Genomic DNA, 14,907 nt, shown 5'->3' with positions numbered 1-14,907 from the left:
CAAACACCTCTGTCTCCGCTGAGGAGCCGTGGGAACTACTTACGAAAACCAAGGCCAGAGCCCACGAACACTCATCAAAAGGTGACACAGGAAATCGGCTTCGGGGAGTAAATTCTCTCCTGGGCTGCTTTCTAATGTCAGGCTCCGAGCACTGGGGCAGAGGAGAGAAGCTGCAAGCGGACTCAGAGCTAGTGTCTCCTGTCTGCTGCGTTCGCAGCGGTGTCCCAGTAAACAACTCCCTGAACTTTGGTACATTTGTGCTGACTGATGTCACTACCAGCTGATTTCACTTTCGGTTTTTAACTTGCCAGTGTCTTATGACTTTCCAGAAATGAAGAGCCTAATAAACAACTTCTCGTTGCTCACCAGAACACATGACCCACCCCGGAGCACCAAACCACCTGCTCAGTGAGCCAGGTGAGGGTCCTGATCGGACCGGACCACACTGTAACTTCCCACAGGAAAGTAGACGCCAGCCTCCCTAGCTCCAGGGGGTGCAACCCAGATAAACACGATCTAGAATCTTTCTAGGGAGAGACCGTAGACTTTGTGGCCAAAGTCCCAGCCAGCACAGCAGGTGGAACTTGGGTCCCCTCTACCCATTCATTCAGAAAGCAGCTATGCCATGCCCCCCCCCCCCTTTTTTGACTGCTTCTCTGAATTGGAAACGTTGTCATTAGCAAAGTCAAGCTCCACAGTTATGTAGCAACAGGAACGGTGCAATCCCATTTCAAACTAAAAGAGAAAGAAAGCGGTTTGTTTTGAAATCGCAGGGAGGGACTCTCGGCCTGAGTTTACAAACTGCCTTCTTTGCTCCCATGATCGCTGGGACTTTGGAACTGGGTAAGCTTGGGAAAGACAGTAGATAGCTCCCTGATAATGCTAAATTAAACTCTTGAGGTTCTCTTCCTTTCTCCATGACACCCTATACCCAATTGAGGTCCTAGGGATTCCCTTTGCCTCTGTGCTAGGTTAGATTTCTTATTTTTCTGGACCAAAAGCTTTTCTCTTCCTTGGTTTATTCACTTTTATTTGAATTAATCGCCGGTGATTTCTTGAGAAATGAGGGACACCAAAGGTATTTTTTTTTAAAGTTTGCCAAACTGATAATATCTTTATCTTATTCTTAAAATTGTTCAAAGTTGGACAGAGCATAGCATTTTTAAACTAATTGTCCTATGGTGTTGAGACTGTATTCCATACTCCCTTTTCCTGTTATTGTTGGGAAGTTCAAAGCTGGCCTCCTTCCCATTATTGTCTTTTTAGCTTTTTGCTTTTAAAAGAAAGGGCCATTTTAGTGAGATCTTGGGAAGAAAAAACCATTTTCAATTGGAAGTCTAAGTCCACCTGCTGCCCTGCCCCTGCGATGTGTCTTTCCTTCTTCTGCTTGTGAGGTAGGGTCCCACCATGTAGCTCAGGCTGGCCTCCAACTCTCAGAAACTCTCCTGCCTTTGCTTCCCAAGAGCTGGGATTACAGACCATGTCTGGCTCCTTCTCTTTCTCCATGTTTTCATTCCAACAGGGCTAGCTTGCTTGGTCCCTCAGGGCTTCTGACGATCTACCCTGTCCATGGCTGAGCTTTTTGCTTTTAAAAAGCAGCTGACCTCTTGCTGCCAAAGCCTCCGTTGTGTAGACATCACTTTTGCCCTTGAACTTCCCCACACTCTGCTAAACAAGATTACTTGGGGAGAGTTTCCAAGCTCGTTGCTCTTATGTATGAGACCGAATACCTGAGCTATTTCTTTTTCTTTTTATTTATTTATTTATTAAAGATTTCTGTCTCTTCCCTGCCACCGCCTCCCATTTCCCTCCCCCTCCCCCAATCAAGTTCCCCTCCCTCTTCAGCCCAAAGAGCAATCAGGCTTCCTTGCCCTGTGGGAAGTCCAAGGACCACCCACCTCCATCCAGGTCTAGTAAGGTGAGCATCCAAACTGCCTAGGCTCCCACAAAGCCAGTGCGTGCAGTAGGATCAGAAACCCATTGCCATTGTTCTTGAGTTCTCAGTAGTCCTCACTGTCCGCTATGTTCAGTGAGTCCGGTTTTATCCCAGGCTTTTTCAGGCCCAGGCCAGCTGGCCATGGTGAGTTCCCGATAGAACATCCCCATTGTCTCAGTGTGTGGGTGCACCCCTCGCGGTCCTGAGTTCCTTGCTCGTGCTCTCTCTCCTTCTGCTCCTGATTTGGACCTTGAGATTTCTGTCCGGTGCTACCTGAACTATTTCTGTGGAATGGCATGACTGTTCTTAGGATAGGCTGGTAAGGCAGTAGTCGGGTCTTTTGAGCTTGACAGTTCCCACAGGGAACTTTGACCTTCTGACTAAGCGGGGTCAAGGTGACTGGCTCCAGGATGTCTAGCCTGCCAAGGCTGGGGAAGAGCCTTTGTACTGTGCTTGGGTGCAAAGGGATGTCTCTAACCTGGTTGCACCTGCTTGCAGCAACTTGCCTCTGCAACTTGGAAAGGGTGTGCGGTGGCATACACCCTTGCTAATAATATGAGCACTCTAACTTTTCTGGAAGGCACGTCTTTTCATTTGTTGTGTTTATTTATTGTGAGTGTGGGCATGCACACACACACACACACACACACACACACACACACACGACTGGAGGTCAGAGTTGTCTCCTTCCATGTGGGTCGCAGGGATTCACCTCAGGTCGTGGGGCCTGAGGGAAGTTCCTTTGCTCGTTAAACCATCTCACTGGCCCTGAAATATGTTTTGGGGGCAACTCTGGAGACTTTAGTTTTCTAAAAATAATTTTACCAATTTTTTTTTTATTGGGGAACGGATGAGGAAACTAGAGAGCATCTCTGCCTACTTTTTATATTTCTAAAAAGAATTCTCAAATTCTAGGTTCATAGCAAAATGGAGAGAAAAGTCTATATGATCCTGACTCATTGTCGTCTAGGTTTTCTCCTATAGGCTGAACAGATTTGAATGTGATCGAGGATCCACTTTGAGGTGATTCTGTGATGTGGGGTTGTTCTAGCACAGCCTTGGGAAGGGCTGTCTCTGCTCCCCTGTGCTGCTTTGGTTCTTTCTCCGGAAGTTTTCTGGGCTATTCTGTCCTACTGGTCTGTTGATTCTTTTCTCAGCACTATCACTGGAGCTTTAGAGAAAGCCTTGAAGTCAGTGTCAGTCCTGACTCGGGTCTCTTGCACTATTGTGTGGGCTGTTTCCATACAAACTCCAGCCCCGCTTGCTGACGTCCACAACATGATGTACTACAGTTCTGAGACTGCGCCATGGATCCAGATGTGAAACATCTTGACAATACTGGGCCTTCCTATCCAGGGACATAAAATATACCTCCATTTATTTAATACCTCGATTGCCCCAAGTTTTTAAACTTTTTCTTTGTGTATATTTTGACATTTTGTTAGATGTGCACCTAAGAATTTTATGTTTGGGGTTAATGGTCTTGTGATTTTTACCTTCAAATTCTAAGCGTTCATTGCTGGGGTGCTTATAGAAATTTACTTTTGTATATTTGCTGGGTTAATTAGTTTCTTATTGCTTTGACAAACTACCTTTGAAAATAAACTTATAAGAAGGAAACTATCGTTTTCATTCATGGTTTTGGAGGCTTTGCCTACACCAGGACACAAAATCTTAAGAAAATCAGAGAAACTGCTGGGCGGTGGTGGTGCTCGCTTTTAATCCCAGCACTCGGGAGGCAGAGGCAGGTGGATCTCTGTGAGTTTGAGGCCAGCCTGGTCTACAAGAGCTAGTTCCAGGACAGGCTTGATAGTTACAGCAAAACCCTGTCTTAAAAAACAAACAAACAAACAAACAAAAACAAAAAAATAAAAGAAACAAAAAAAAAGAAAAAAGAAAAAGAAAATCAGAGAAACTGAAATAACTCTGAGTATACTATCCGACCACAGTGCAACAAAGCTCAGAGTCTACCAAGTGAGTCTCTAGTAATTACACAAACAATAGCAGTTAAAACAACACATTGCCGAGCGATGAAGGGGCTAAAATAGCAGTCTGAATGAGTGATGAAACGGACGCTTAAAAAAAATCCCACACTAGCTCAGAATTGAGAAATAGATATTTATCTAGGGGTAAACTCACAAATCAGAATTCTCTGCTTGAACGGTGGACAGAGATCGAATCCCGCAATCCAACAATCCAGCCGAGCAGTGGGAAAAGGGAGGGAAAAAGGGGCGGATGCAAGCTGTGCATCCGTGTATATAATATAAGAGGCCACGCCCCAGTGGAACCTCTGGGACACTTTACCAGCAGTCTTAGAGGGAAGGCAACAGTTCTAAGAACCTACACTAAGAAATCAGAAAGAACACAAATAAATGACTTGATGCATCTCAAGAATTTGGAAAAACAAGAACAAATCAGCCCCAAATCCAGTAGATGGAAAAAATAATAAAAAACCTGAGTAGGAATTAAAGGAAAGAAAATAATATATAGATCAGTAAATATAATAAGTCATATAACTGGACTTAAAGACAGTAATCATATGATCATCTCAATAGGTGCAGAAAAGCTGCAACATGCCTTCATGATAAAAGTCCTAGGCAGAGTAGGACTAGAGGGAAATAGCTCGGCAGGATAAAGCCTGTGTACGGCAGGATAAAGCCTGTGTACGGCAGGCCCGCAGCCAACAGCATCCTAAATGGAGAAAAGGTTCACCTGTACCTAAGTGATGGGTGAGCTCAGCATTCACTGGTGTCTTTTAAGCTCTGAGCTGCTCCATTTGTTTCCTAAGAGTTTACAGCTCTCTGTATTACCCATCCCTTCTCACATCACCCACTTAGTCCACTCCGAGTCTTGGCATATTAACCTAGTTCCTATGAATTCCCGGGAGATCTAGTGAGGAATTCCAGAGAAGGGTACATTTGAGTTTAATCTTCAAGGACTAGTAGAGGCTTTCCAGTTGTACTGCTAGGTTTATATGATAAAGAGCAGACAGAATGGCCTTTATGGAAGAGTGACATACTTAGAAAATTCAAAGTTAAATATTATAATGTGAAAAGCAGAGTGTGAAAACGGTCCACACATATTCTTGTACCCCACATGTCGGGTATTTATAGCAAATAAGAGACAAGGGGAGGGCTTGTTAGATGGCTCAGTGGGTGTGGCACTTGCTGCCAAGCCTGACCACCTGAGTACCACCCGTGTGGTAGGAGAACGGAATCCAGCAAATTGTCTTCTGACCTCATGGGTACTGTGGCATCCATGACTCAGCGATGCACGAGCGTTCACACATCCCCACACATACCAGAGTAAATAATGTAGTCTGACATTAAAAAAATGATACAATATAGGGGATTAAAGGGAAAGGATAGTGGTGAAATGATCAAGGAGATACTGCTCACCTCAGCTTGCACACTCAATGGTGAAATGATCAAGGAGATACTGCTCACCTCAGCTTGCACACTCAATGGTGAAATGATCAAGGAGACACTGCTCACCTCAGCTTGCACACTCAATGGTGAAATGATCAAGGAGACACTGCACACCTCAGCTTGCACACTCAGAGGAGCCAGCATGTTACTGAGGTTATACGCACAAAGATACTCAACTCCAGAGTTTGTAGTCTCAAACTTTCATATAACCGAAGTTTCAAAGAACAAACGTCAATTGAAAAGTTTAGGTTTGCATGCAGTTTAGCTTTCCCTGCTTTACGAGAACAGGGGCAAACTGACTCTGAGAGCTCATGCTCTTCCATGGTGTCAGTTACCAGGGTAAGAATTCCCAGGAAAGAAATTAGGGACCTCTCTGGGAACCCAGATACCTACCCGCCCCCCAAACACAGTCCTTCTTACTGAGGAACACAGTTGCTCCCTGCCGTGTGTAAGGGTTCGCGAGGAAGTTTATGGTCAACGCTCCCTACAAATCGCATTATTCTCTTAACACCGCAGTGAGCTCTCAAGTCCCTTTCGGCTACTAGAAACACTGACCGCGAACCTCCTTATCCCGCTTAGACCTATGTCATGTCTCCCGTGCCTCTAGAGTCCCAGGCCTGGCGGCCTGCTTCCTCCCTCGCTCGCCTTCGTCCTGACTGACACACTGGCTGAACGTGTTGCGGGACTCCCTCCTCGTACTCACTGTATTATTTCTATTTTCGGGTGACACTGGGGTGTGAACTAGGGTCTCCCCACACTCGGCAGGTAGTTCTCTGTCACCGAGCTACACCCTCCGTTTCCCTCCATGCTGTTTTGGTCTTTTGTTTGGATACAGCATTCATTAGGTTGCTGAGACCACACTTGAACTCACGCTGTAGCCCAGACAAGCCTTGAACTTGTGATCTTTGAGCCAGGCTCCTAAGCCATTGGGAGATAGCGTGTACCACCCACCCCACAGCCTGACTGCTCACCGCCTTAAGACAAAAGTGAGGTGTAGGATTTACTTCCGAAATACCCACTTGAGTGAAAGGCTGGAGGCGTGCACTTGCTGCCCTAGGGGAAAGGGCATTTCTAATCTTTTAAAACTTTGCTTAATTAGGAGAGGTAAAATGACTTTGAAACCATAATATATTTCCATGTTATTTGGTTCCACCCTTTCGTCTGTACAGTTAGCATCTTCTGATATGTGTTAGTTCATTAGCTGGAGGTACATAAATTACTGTTTTACTATTCAGTTATTATTAATATTTATGTTGCTGCTTTTAAATGTTGCCCAACATTTAAAAGCCTGGATCCCTGATCCTTCTGCCTCTACTTCCCAAGTGCTGGGATTACTATCGTGTGCCCTATGCCAAGCTATCATGTGTGCTCCTGGGACAATTATATGATGCTCTTCTAGAAGGGAGAAATATTGTTTATTTCTCCTGTGCTATTTATAGCACATCAGCTATATAAAAGAAACATGGAAAATGACTGCTGGCTCATCAAAGTGACTGAAATCATTAATAGCATGTTCTTCCTTTCTTCAAGTCTTAGTTTCTTTTTGTTATATACACACATAATTTTGCAAGAAATCAAAAATTTCAAGCTTTTTTCCATGTTGATACAAATTAAATATATGTGTTTTTTAACTTTTCTATATTTCCTCTGGATTTTTTAAAGTCTCTGAAAGATGTTTCATCTAAGGAAGATGCATGTGAAGAGGGCAGGGCAGAGCAGGGCAGGGCAGGGCAGGGCAGGGCAGGGCAGGGCAGGGCAGGGCAGGGCAGGGCAGGGGCTGCTGATTTTTACAGTGTCGGAGCATCTCCATCAGTCACAGTTCCCGGAAGCACTTTCAGCTTGATTAACTGTTGCCGTGGAACTTCAGACGCAAGGTGAGAGGGCTGTTACTCTCATTTGGTTTCTTGTTGCCTTTAGTTAGATGAGGAACTGTCTGCTCAGAGCTCTTCAGGGTGGATTCTGCAGGCTGAAGACTGTTACCACTGACAGCGTTGGCATCCGTTTTAGGACTTGAGGGAATAGTCTCTCGTTTGCGGCCATATATATTCATCATATATTCAGTGTGTCTGGCCCAGAGTTCAGAATGCTTTTTCCTCTTCTGAAGACGGCAGAGGGAAGATAAATATTCTAGTGATCTCTGGGGCACAGGCTGGAGCCATTCTGCGGTATCTGTCACAAGATTCCTTCCGGTTTTCAAAGCGAGATTTCTGCTTGGTGTCCAAGGTAGGCTGTATCTTCTTATATTTATGCTAGCAGTTGGAATGAGTCTAGAAAAGAAAGGAAACGGATGAGTTTTTGCCTGGTGTGTACCTACTTTGTGGTCCTAGGTATACTGTTATGATGCAGATTGTATATTTTCCCTCGGGTGAGCTCAATGGCCCTTAAGACTTTATCCTCATCTTTATGAAGATGAGTTAAATCTTCATTTCTGGTTCTAAATGTTTAGCTCTACTCCAATCCTAGATGTCCAGAGGGAGTGGTTATCTGGTACCTTCTTCAGGACTCACTGACTTCGTAAACTGGTCTATATTTTGCCATTAAAATGTAGTTTGTTCCATAAAACTAGGTGCATTATACACGGTATAAGATTTTTTAGATTAACTTGTAAGAAATCAGTGAGTTTGAGAGACAGAAGTTTCCTTCAAGAGAGGAAGGTTTTTATTTTATTTTTTTCTACATACTAATCCCAGTCCCCCCCCCTTCCTCCCCTCCTGATCCTCCCACCTTCCCATCATCCCACTCCCATCTGATCTTCAGAGAGGGCAAGAACTCCCAAGGGGAGTCAATAAATTCTGTCTCATAACCGCGCTGAGGCATGATCAAGCCCCCCCTCCCCCCTTGTGTCTAGGCTGAGCAAGGTTTCTCTTCATAGGAAATGGGCTCCAAAAAGTCAGATCATTCACCAGGGATTGCTCCTGGCCCCACTGCTAGTAGTCAGATCATTCACCAGGGATTGCTCCTGGCCCCACTGCTAGTAGTCAGATCATTCACCAGGGATTGCTCCTGGCCCCACTGCTAGTAGTCAGATCATTCACCAGGGATTGCTCCTGGCCCCACTGCTAGTAGTCAGATCATTCACCAGGGATTGCTCCTGGCCCCACTGCTAGTAGTCAGATCATTCACCAGGGATTGCTCCTGGCCCCACTGCTAGTAGTCAGATCATTCACTAGGGATTGCTCCTGGCCCCACTGCTAGTAGTCAGATCATTCACCACCAGGGATTGCTCCTGGCCCCACTGCTAGTAGTCAGATCATTCACTAGGGATTGCTCCTGGCCCCACTGCTAGTAGTCAGATCATTCACCACCAGGGATTGCTCCTGGCCCCACTGCTAGTAGTCAGATCATTCACCATGGATTGCTCCTGGCCCCACTGCTAGTAGTCAGATCATTCACTAGGGATTGCTCCTGGCCCCACCGCTAGTAGTCAGATCATTCACTAGGGATTGCTCCTGGCCCCACTGCTGGTAGTCAGATCATTCACTAGGGATTGCTCCTGGCCCCACCGCTAGTAGTCAGATCATTCACTAGGGATTGCTCCTGGCCCCACTGCTAGTAGTCAGATCATTCACCAGGGATTGCTCCTGGCCCCACCGTTAGTAGTCAGATCATTCACCAGGGATTGCTCCTGGCCCCACCGCTAGTAGTCAGATCATTCACTAGGGATTGCTCCTGGCCCCACCGCTAGTAGTCAGATCATTCACCACCAGGGATTGCTCCTGGCCCCACTGCTAGTAGTCAGATCATTCACCAGGGATTGCTCCTGGCCCCACCGCTAGTAGTCAGATCATTCACTAGGGATTGCTCCTGGCCCCACCGCTAGTAGTCAGATCATTCACCAGGGATTGCTCCTGGCCCCACCGTTAGTAGTCAGATCATTCACTAGGGATTGCTCCTGGCCCCACTGCTAGTAGCCCCACAAACTGCCCAAGCCACCCACTGTCACCTGCTTTCAGGAGGGCTAGACAGGACCTATGCAGGTTTCCTGGTTGTCTGTCTACAGTCAGTGAGCTCCCGCTAGCTCAGGTCAGCTGTTTCTGTGGGTTTTCCCGTCATGGTCTTGGTCTTGACCCCTTTGTTCATTACTCCTCCCTCTCTTCGAAAGGACTCGGGAGCTCTGTCCAGCGGTTAGATTCACAACTCATTCTATTTTTCTTTAGAATTCTATTTAACTTGGAATGTTAACTATATTTTCATTACACTTTTAAGTTATGCAGTAATTGTAGCATTATTTGCACTTGGAAGAAGACAGACAGATTGCCCATACACTTCACCTGCTCCCTCTAGATGTGACATTTTCTAAAGTTACAGTGAACACACCGGTGTGTGGAGAAGACACAGAACCATGCCTTCGTATTATTTCTCCAGTGCCTACTTCTCTCCTGTCTTGACTTCTCATTAAACTCCTGGAAAACATTAGCTTGTCATCCAAATTATACCATTTTGTTATTTCAAGAATGTTATGTAAATGTGACCACACAGTGTGAAACATTTGGGAATTAATTTTTCTGCCCGCCCAGTATAATTCTTTGGGAATTCATCGTTGTTCTGTTTCTCCTCTGCTCATTTCTGTCCATTTTTTGAGTAGTAGTCAGGAGCTATACTACAGTTGAATGATTTATGCACTGAAGGACCTGCGGGTCTTTCCCAGTTTATGGGTGTTGCAAATCAAGCTGAATAAACATTTGTGTGCAGGATTTTGTGTGAACTTGTCTTCTTTTCACTGGGATTAAATTCCAGGAAAGCAGTTGCTGGTTATATGGCAGCTAGGTATTTATTTTTGAAAGAGACTCTTGTCTGGGGTGACCCTGACCTTCCAGTCCTCCTAACTCTTCTCTCGCCAAGCGCTAGGACTACAGGTATGTGCTATCACAGGCGGCTAGGAGAGGCTTAGTTAAGAAGCTATCGGGTTTTTAAAGAGTAATTGCCCCAGTTTATGTTCCCAGCAGTGATATACAAATAACCCAGTGTCTACATCCTCACTGGCATATGGTACTCTTGTTGTTTCCTGTTTTGTTTAGCTGTCCTGACATGTGTGCAGCGATAGCTTACTGTATGTTAACTTGCATTGCTGATGCTAATACTTCTTGTGCTTGGGCGCCATCTGTGTATCGCTTAGTTAAATGCCTATTTATATCTTTTGCCCATTTTCTAGTGACTTTTTTTTCCTGAAGATTTCTTTCAAATTATATGTATGCCTGTGTGTTTGTGTAGGAAGATGTGCACGTGAGTACAGGTGCCTGTGGGGGCCAGAAGAGGGCGACAGATTCCCTCAGAACTGGAATCACAGGTGAATGTAAGCTGCCCAATGTGGGTGTTGGGGACAAACAGGCCCTTAGCAAGAGCAAAGAGCAATTCATGCTGAGTTATCCCTTTGGCCTGAAATGCTTTTCTGACTGTTGAATTTGGGGTTTTTCTTACTTACTTACCTTGCTCTCCCAAGTGTTGGGATTACAGGCATGCATTACCAAGCCTGGCTTATTTTTATCCAGGCCTTTTGCAAAGTAAACATTTTAAATCCAACTTATTTTTTCTCTTTTATGAATCATAGTTTTGGTATTTATTCTAAAAATCTTAGCCTTAGACCTGAAGATTTTCTATGGTTTTTTAAAAGTTTTGTAGTTTTATGTTGTGTATTGGAGTCCATGCTCCATTTTGAATTAATCTATGTATCAGTGATGGATTTATGCGGTTTTGTTTGGCTTATTTTTGTGAATGAGCTCAGTTCCACAGATGTGTCTTCTCATTCTCTATACTATATTGTATTGCTGTCACTATATAAAAGTTCTTGAAATCAAAAGGCCAGTTCCTTTTGCCAAATCGTTTTTGATGTTCAGTGGTATTGTATACAAATTTGAGATTAGCCTTAACTATGTTTATAACAATTCTGCTGAGACCTTGATGGGAACCGTGCTGAATCTGTGTGTCCATGGGAGAGCTGACATTTTGAGGTTTCCAATCCACAACATGTTTATATTTTCCATTCATTTACACTTGGTTTTCAACATTCTTGGTGTTTTCAGCTCCAAGATCTGTACATATTTTGTAGAGCTACAGATATGCACTTCATGTTTTGAGAAGCTGAAAATGGTTTTGTATATGTAAATTTGGAGAGCACATGTCTCTTTCTTATAGGTAGAAATAGAACTGTGTTCATATGGTTGTAGTATTCTGAGGTCTAGAAAGACCAGCTAGCTTTTCAAGAAGTTTAAAAACAAGTTCCTCGAGACACTCTACATAGAGAACACCACTTTCACAACCAGGGGCCATGTTTTTCCTTTACTCCTGTGGATATGCTTTTTCTTTTCTCTGGCCTCGCGCTGTGGCACAGAGGTGACTGAGAGGAGAGGGAAGCGTGGGCAGAGTAGCTGCCATTAGGTTGCCCGAGGCCCTTCATTCCTTCTCTTCTGACAGTTGGGTTTCTTTGTCAATATTTGTCTATGCTAATTAATAGTGAACTGTGGGTTTTCTTCTTTATCTTGCAAATATAGAAGGTTACATTGCTTTTTAAGAACATTGAGTCATTCTTGAATTTCTGAAATAAGATTCACTGTCAAGTGGTAAATCATATTTTTTTTTAAAAAAATTAGCACTGAATTTTATTTGCTAATAGAATTAATAGGACAGAATTTTTTGATTTTCCATTTTTGTTTTCTCTTGGGCTGATTCTGGTCTTATGCCAATAGTGGCTTCATAAAATGAACTAGAGACTGTTTTCTTGCCTTCTGGAAGACACTGTATAGAGCTAGTGTTAATTAGTCTTTACATGTTTTGTGAAATTTTGATGTGAAACCATGTGGCCCATGAGATTCCTTTGGGGTGGTTAAAATTACGAATTCAGTTTCCTTCCTTACATACCTCGTAATATAACAACGATTAAAGGAGGTCATGAATCTAACAGGGAGTGGGATGGGACACGGGTGGAGTTGAACATGAGAGGGGTGGGAACGATATAAATGCATGAAGAAAAAGCCCTCTGAAATAAACCAGCTCTAGGGGCATGAAGACATTCTAGTCCAGAGTGTCGTTCTGTGTGTGTGCACACTCTGAAGATATGATCTTCTGTAACTTACTCAACCTGCACTTTATGTGGTTTTCTTTGTGTGTGTGTTCTTGTACATGTGTGTATAAGAGTGCACATACGTGTAGACACCATAGGACAACGTCAAGTGTCATCCCTCACATACTATACACCCCACCCTCATGTTCATAGTGTGTTTGGTCTGGAGTTTGCCATGGATGGTAGATGGGCTGGTCAGTGAGCCCTAGTGGTCCACCTGTCTCTGCCTTCTGGGTGCTGGAACATGGGTGTGGGAACAAAACCCAGGTCATTGTGCTTGCAAGGCAAGGTCTTTACCAGCCGAGCTACCTAGTTTTAGTGTTTCTTACTGTTTCACTCCCATTTTGCAAGATCTGCAAGGTCTTTAGTGACATCCAATTTCTTTCCTCATATTCATAATTTCTCATTTCTTTGTCAGTCTTGTTAGGGAGTTGTCAATTTTATTGCTCATTTCAAAAGATGGATTATTTTACTGAATCTTTTTCTGTCAATTTTCTGCTCAAATTTTATTAGTTTTTTCTTCATTTATAGGTTATTTTCTAAGATTTTTTTTTGTTTGTTTTTTTGTTTTTCAAGACAGGGTTTCTCTGTAGCTTTGGAGCCTGTCCTGGAACTAGCTCTGTAGACCAGGCTGACTTCGAACTCACAGAGATCTGCCTGCCTCTGCCTCCCGAGTGCTGGGATTAAAGGCGTGCGCCACCACCGCCCAGCTCTAAGATTTTAAATTACCTTTACTAACGTGTGTGTGTGTGTGTGTGTGTGTGTGTGTGTGCGCGCGCGCGCGTGCACGTGCAGGCTGGAGACAACTCGTAGGAGTCAGTTCTCCCTGTTCATCATGTGCCAGCCTCCCACTCTGACTGTCTCACTGGGCCTTCTCTTTTATCCGCATGTGTTTAACTCTATAAATTTCCACCGATTAGCTATATTGCAGTTTCATTTTCATGAATTTAATATAATAGCTTTATTTCCTTTCAGTTTACCACTAACTCACAAATCATTCAGAAGTGTGTTGCTTAGTGTTTTTTTTAAGTATTTGTGTTTTTTTCTTTTATTGTTTTGTTATTTCTAGTTTAATTCTACTGTGACCAGAGAATTGCACTTTGTATTGTCTATATTGCTTAAATGTGTTGAGTTTTGTCTTAAGACCTATGTGTGGTGTGTCTTCGGAAAGTAGTATGTTGAGTTATTGTTGGACAGAGTGTTCTATAATTACCAGTTATTTTTACTCTGAGCTCTTTCATATCTTTGCATATTCTCCATGTGGCTATTGAATAAACTGTGTGTCCAGTTCTCCCTTCCATTGTGGCTTCACATATTTTACAGTCAGTTCGCTAGCACTGTGCATATATTTAAGGTTGCTGTTTGTTCTTAGTATACAGGGGTTTTAAAACTACTATACAGAACTCTTCTCTGTCTCTGATATTCTTGCCTGAAATCTGTTTTATCTAAAATTACCTTATCTACCCTCCTCGTTTTGTCAGTGCTTCAATAATATGCCATCTTTCATCATTTTATTTTTAGCCTGCCGACACCGTCATATTTGAAAGCATTTTGTGTGAACTGCATGCCAGTGAACAACGCCTTAAAAATCTATTTTGCTAATTTCTTTCATTGTTTTATTTAAACATCTGGGTGCGATTATATATATTTAGTTTCAAAACTTGGGTGGCCAAGACAGAAGAACTGTTTGAACCCACAAGTTCAAGACTGATCAAGGAAATATATAAAGCAAGACCACACCTGGGAATTTGAAGAGTTGGATGGGTAAGGGGGTGGGGAAAATCAAGCTCAAGATGAGAAGAGGAAACTGATCAGAATGACCTTTATAAAAAATTATTTTCAAGAAAAAGAACTAGGAAGATCTAAAAATTAATTATTAAAAGATAGTTTCAAAATACAAAGATGTCTGTGAAATTTGAATTTTCTAGCTCAATCTTAAGATAGTCATGATGAAGATACTTCAGCAAACACACCTGGAACAAATTTTTAAAAACAGAAAACCTTAGTGGGGAAGAAAGGATGCAAAGATAGTGTGGAGAGAACAGAGAAGAAAGAGAGAAAAAAGATGGAGAGAGGAGGAAAAGAAGGAAGAAAGAGAGGAGAGGCATTGGAGAGACCATAGAGGAAAACAAGAAGGAGAAGGGGAGAGGGAGGGATATTAGAAAAAAAAAGGACTCCAGTTGCTGACACAGCAGTATGATTAAAAAAAAAAAAAGAGTCCAAGGATTGAAATTCCCAGTGACTCACCATCTTTTGGAGTAGTCTTGGTTTTGTCTTAACTGTAACACCCCAGGGTTTTGATGGAAAGAACAGGGGAGACAGATCTGGTTCATCAAGATGTGAAAAGTCTGGTTACATTCTGATTTACAAAATGCTTCTCAGGGATTTTTACTGCTATATTAAATGGAATACCAAACATGGACTATTCGTCAGTATCCATACTCTGATGAGAGTTTGACCAGATATAAATTTAAAGGCTACAAACC

At 43.2% G+C, this 14,907-nt stretch overlaps 1 protein-coding gene across 6 annotated transcripts in view; it reads right to left on the bottom strand.

Annotated features, from left to right (window-relative positions):
* Positions 1-4,614: 4,614 nt before the first annotated feature.
* Agbl3 (AGBL carboxypeptidase 3) overlaps positions 4,615-14,907 on the bottom strand; it is a 78,900-nt gene continuing 68,607 nt past the window's right edge. For all 6 annotated transcript variants that reach the window (XM_075953879.1, XM_075953883.1, XM_075953882.1 and 3 more), the window contains one exon: positions 4,615-7,631. In XM_075953879.1, the coding sequence (XP_075809994.1) occupies positions 7,208-7,631 (424 nt within the window). In that variant the 3' untranslated portion in view covers positions 4,615-7,207. The remainder of the gene's footprint in view (positions 7,632-14,907) is intronic.

Source organism: Microtus pennsylvanicus, chromosome 19 (genome assembly GCF_037038515.1).
Source record: "Microtus pennsylvanicus isolate mMicPen1 chromosome 19, mMicPen1.hap1, whole genome shotgun sequence".
Classification (NCBI taxonomy): Eukaryota; Metazoa; Chordata; class Mammalia; order Rodentia; family Cricetidae; genus Microtus; species Microtus pennsylvanicus.
Note: the sequence above shows the minus strand (reverse complement) of the source record. Positions and strands in the feature narration are given on the sequence as shown.